The sequence below is a fragment of the Nematolebias whitei genome, chromosome 4, assembly GCF_014905685.2.
Source record: "Nematolebias whitei isolate Nwh7 chromosome 4, NemWhi1, whole genome shotgun sequence".
Classification (NCBI taxonomy): Eukaryota; Metazoa; Chordata; class Actinopteri; order Cyprinodontiformes; family Rivulidae; genus Nematolebias; species Nematolebias whitei.
This window is the reverse complement of record NC_056501.1, coordinates 29,301,074-29,306,295: the sequence shown is the minus strand read 5'-3', so window position 1 is coordinate 29,306,295 and position 5,222 is coordinate 29,301,074. Positions and strand designations below refer to the sequence as shown.

Genomic DNA, 5,222 nt, shown 5'->3' with positions numbered 1-5,222 from the left:
ATATATATATATATAAAACAATATTAAGAAGTAATAAATTACCAAAGGAATGTTCAATATATTTGATTTATTTTTATTACGTTTTGATATTTGAAAGACACATAACTTATTGGGATTTATTGTTCAACTTGAATTGGGGTTCTGTGGAATAGTTATGAACAACTAATATAATACCTGTTGTAGATAACTCTGTGAACGACCTTGATTTGGGGAAATAAAGTTTAATTCTGGTGGGACTTACAAGCTAACAGCTAGTCTTGACAGCCAAAACCAAAATGTACTGCTGATTATGTTAAACAGTAATATGTGTTGGTCTTTTATTTTTATTGGTTTATAGTGGTATGTGCAAATATTATGTCATACTCAGTGATGGGCACAGCTAACCAAAACTTTACCGTCGCTAACCCATATTCTGCTAACTAAACAAAAAAAAATTGCTTCACTAACGCTAAACTGCTAAACAAGTAATAATAATAATAAATTAGCGGAAGCTAATGCTAACCACTGTCGCTCAGTCTGTGTCACGTTTTCATCTCGTTCCTGTTGAAGCTGCATCGACCAATCATGTCTTGTCACATGTTCATGTAAGCCAATAGCGTGTCTAACGGACTCTTCAAGACACGCCCACAACAGACAGGAACAAGCCTGTGAATTTTGTTAGCAGACTTAAAGTTGGTGAAGCCTAATTTCGTGGAAGCTAATTCTGCTAATGGTTTCCAAAGTTAGCGAAAAGGCGAATCTGCTAAAAGAAATATTAGTTCCACTATTAACTGGTAGAGGATTAGCAGAACTGTGCCCACCATTGCAAATACCTTTAACACCACTATCATTTTCACATTATGTAATATTTCACATATAATTTTTTTTTTGTTTGCAGCTGTAATGAACATTTGGCAGGAATATTATATTTATGCCAAAATAACTATAAATTCAAAACTGACAATGGTGCAAAGGTTTATTTATTAGCAGTGAACAAAGTTATTTAAAACAACTGGGGTGCAATCTGCCTATCCCGCCCAGTGTTTACGTATGCGACATAGTGGAGAATCTAAGATGGCGTCCGAAACGAACAGCTACTCACGGCCTGCAAAACATCTGTTTAATAGCAAGCTGGATCTGTGTCAAACTATTTTTAATATCTTTACAATAACTTAATATAATGCATAATTAGTGTTAATATCATACAACAAACCTGATCAACCTTAGAATAAAACCAAAGACCAAACGTTTTCCACATACCAGAAACAAGACGAGGGAGTTAAATTAGGAGGGAAAAACATCCCAAATGCCACAACCAGAGGAGGGATATTTACCTCTCCTCCCCAGTTAACATTTCACCTAATCTCTACTAAACTGCAGCTCCATATGTCCACTTATTCCCTTAAAATCATCTATTAGGATGAAAAAATAACCTCTTTTACCTTCCACATGCAGGCTATTCGCCTTTATTTCTACACAGACACAATGGTGGACCACTTGTTTGTTATATATATATATATATATATATATATGACTGACAATTTAAAGGGTCTATAAAACAAGGTTTGCATGAAACAATGCAAGTTAAGGAAGCAGTAATTTACATGTATTTTTGTTCTTGCCCTACTCAAAAATGTTGTTAGCTCAACAGTTTGGTCAAAATGAAAGTATTTCCCAAACTGACTGTTGAAGAAGCTATCTACAACAGGTGAATCAGTTGTTCATAACCATTGTTCAGGACGCCACATTGATTAATTTGAACCATCCTTTAAAAATCCACATCAGCTATAAGACACATTCCCTCACCTGTATACTGTTATCTAAAAATTAAAAAAAATCAGATCTTAGTAATGTGCAGTTTTACTTTAAACACACTTTTCATTCTGCCTGTGAAATTAAGTCACTTGTGAATGTTTTGAACCTGCAAATTGTGCCAAACTTGATTTGGTTTGATGCTTTACCTCCAAAGTCCTTGCGGAGGATTTTAGTGTCGTGTGTTAAAGCATTTCCATGAGCTGTCGTGTAATTTGTTAAAGTGCGTGAGCTGAGGTGCATGTATATGGTTTGATGTGTGCACTGCTGTGCATCTGTGTGTACGTTGGTAAAGGAGGACAGCGGTGTCCGACAGGGCGCACACTGCCCAGTCCTGGGATTATCTAACCCGGCAGCATGTCAGTGCACTCTCAGACCCCTCCAGGACAGAAGAATCTTAATCCCAAATCCCCTCTGCTTTTTTTCTGAAGACACAGTGAGCGTGGCGACTCACACTCACCTAAACATGGACATGCACAGTGTCACATTACCCCTTTGGTCATAGTAAGAGTCAGCTCCGTAGCACAAACAGTAGCATCCTCATTCACAGCCATTCAGGCCGGCTGTAGAAAAGAACTCTTGGATTAAAAAGGGATGAGTCAGAGCTGCGAGAGTCATGAGTCACTTCTTGTTTAGGCTGGCCGTCTCCATATTGTGGCCCCCTGGATGCAGTCTGTGGCAGCCCAGCAGGATGGAGAAGGCCCTGCGAAAATCGGCGTTGAAGGCATAGATGATGGGGTTGAGGGAGGAGTTGGCCCAGCCGAACCACACGAACACGTCAAAGGTGGTGGGGTTGATGCAAGGGAAGGCCTCGCCATCGCTCGGCTGCTCACAGAAGGGCACCATGCAGTTCAGGATGAAGAACGGGAGCCAGCAGCACACGAACACCCCCATGATCACCGACAGTGTCTTCAGCACCTTGGTCTCCCTCTTGAACGTCATCTTGAAGGAGCTCTCGGACTCTGCGATGCTGGAGCCTCCGCACACGCTGTTGTGCCTGTTCTTGGCACTCTCAGCAGCCCGCTCCAGGGCAGAAATCCTCCTGATCTGTCTGTGGGCAATGCGATAGATCTGGGTGTACGTGGCCACCATGATGGCAACAGGGATGTAGAAGCTGATAAGAGACGTGGAGATGGCGTAGGTCCTGTTCAGGCTGGAGTCACAGTTCTCCGTGTCATGGTGAGATGATGCATTTGGACCTAGGAATGATTCAGTGAGAGCCTTGTAAGATTTAGTCTGGGCTTTGTGCCAGTTGAGCTGCACAGGGATGAAGGAAATGAGGACAGATAACGTCCATGCCATGCTGATCATCACGTAGGCCACTCTGGGTGTCATCTTCCTCTCATAGCGGAAGGGGCTGGAGATAGCCCAGTAGCGGTCCAAGCTGATGACACAAAGGTTCAAGATGGACGCTGTCGAGCACATGATGTCAAAAGCCACCCAGGTGTCGCAGAAAGAGCCAAAGGGCCAGAACCCCGCAATCTCCGTCACCGCCTTCCACGGCATCACCAAGACGGCGACCAGGAGGTCGCTCACGGCCAACGAGATCACAAAGAAGTTGGTCACCTTGGAGCGCAGGTGTCGAAACTTAGTGACGGCCGCGCAGACGAGCACGTTCCCCAGCAAGGTGGTGAGGATGAGCAGCGAGAGGAAGCAGCCGGTCAGGACGCGACTCGACGACGTCTCGTCCATGAAGCCATTGTCGACGACGGTGGTGAAGTTCACGGGATCCATCCCTGAACACACGTGACTGGATTCAAGCCATGCTGAAGAGTCCTGCCACTGTTATCCAGCCAGGCAGAATAAAACAAGAAATAAGATCAAATCCATCACTTCTCGCGGTGATGTCTTCTGAAATAAGAGACGACTGAGGCTCTGGGATCAAATTTTGCCGCCTGACTTTGTAAATTAGATCCGACATCATTCAAGGTGCAGCGATAACGTGAACTCTCTTCAGTCTGTACAAACTGGAATCCTGTTTGTTTTGGTGAACTCAGTAACAGTCCTGCAGAAAAAAAACCAAAGAAATTAGTACATAATAAATAAATAAATAAATCAACTTCGCAAATGTATAATTCTTGTTGTTTTAAGAAAAAAAAATGCTTAAGTAGTTTCATGCAGAGAATGACACTATTTTACCTTCACGAGAGGATAATTAGTATTTCTATATTATTTAATATTTGATCATTATCCAGATAGAAAAATCACATCATAGCACATAAATGGACCCTAAACATTTTTTTCTTGTTTCCATCATACTCACTTCACAGAGACGAGCTCAGCTGTTGGCTTCACATTTGGAGAAACGTGGCTTCCAAACAAACTTCAGAGCACATCCTGCCTTCATGACCCACAAACACGAGCCACAGCCACCTCTCCTCCGTGCGCTGCATCCCTCTGAGTGCGTCTTTAGAAAGCAAAGGCACCGAGGCAGCAGAGGATGTCACTCTGGCTGCGTCCTCCTGCAGCCACAGAGCGCGTCCGCAGCCAAATCCCCACGGCACAGTTCCACAGGAGGATGTGCCGTTCCATTCAGCAGAAAGTGGGACACGAAACGTCAGGCAGGAGACCGTGTGACCAGTTGACTGAGCCTGGCCTCAGAGTCATTCTCCAGGAAAATGCAGGTAAATCTTGTCCTGAGTGCTCCTGTCTGCGTTCCTCAGAGGTTGGACGCATCAGAACTGTGATCTGTGTTGTTTTCTTATTAGCTGACCCAGTTGGAGAAGTGCAGCTTAATGGAACAAATGCAGGTGTAAAAGAAAGAAAGAAATAAGGACAAGGGTCAAACTTGAAGCATAGAGGTCTCTGGTGCCATCTTGTGGAGGACATGCGCTATTGCAACGCATCAACCCTCATATAACCTTAAATTTATGGGAGACGGGTCTATTCCCAGACTTGTCACGCAGAGAGGCCAGCCTTGGTCATCTGAGGGATAAATCACACTCTTCCTGTAAAAGCATCACCCAGTAAAGCCGTTACCATGAGCTCAGGATGGAGGCCTGCGATGCTCCGTGCAGAAAATGCAGAAAGATGAAGAAGAAAAAAAGTGTGGTGACGTGGCAGCTGTCACCTTGAAGAGATTTAAGCTCTTCTGACAGGAGGAACCAGTGTTTACCCTTTTCTCTCTGCTTACATCCACTCACTTAGATGCTCTGAAGCCAAGTGACTCAGAGTGGGAGAAAACAAATCTTCACACGGTTAATAATCTTTGCTCCAGCTGATGCCGTTATAAAACGACTCTTGACGGTTACAGTGAAGCAGAATGCTTGTGCATCAAAAGGCACTTCCGTTAGTCTTCGGTCTGTCGTGGTTATTTACTCGTCTCCGAGTGCTGTCTGGCTGCAGGGACATGAAGAACAAAGCAGCTGCGTGGGGCAGAGAGGTGAAAGGGCAGAGAGGTGAAGAGCGCCGGTGGCCTATATTTCAGAGCA

At 44.0% G+C, this 5,222-nt stretch overlaps 1 protein-coding gene across 1 annotated transcript; it reads right to left on the bottom strand.

Annotated features, from left to right (window-relative positions):
* Positions 1-2,412: 2,412 nt before the first annotated feature.
* Positions 2,413-3,525, bottom strand: LOC119409087 (D(1) dopamine receptor-like). The gene has a single exon (XM_037675950.1). The coding sequence runs from the start codon at positions 3,523-3,525 to the stop codon at positions 2,413-2,415; it is 1,113 nt and encodes a 370-aa protein (XP_037531878.1).
* Positions 3,526-5,222: the final 1,697 nt, after the last annotated feature.

Coding starts and splice junctions, on each gene's coding strand:
- LOC119409087 (XM_037675950.1), bottom strand. CDS start 3,525: ATGGATCCCGTGAACTTCACCACCGTCGTCGACAATGGCTTCATGGAC.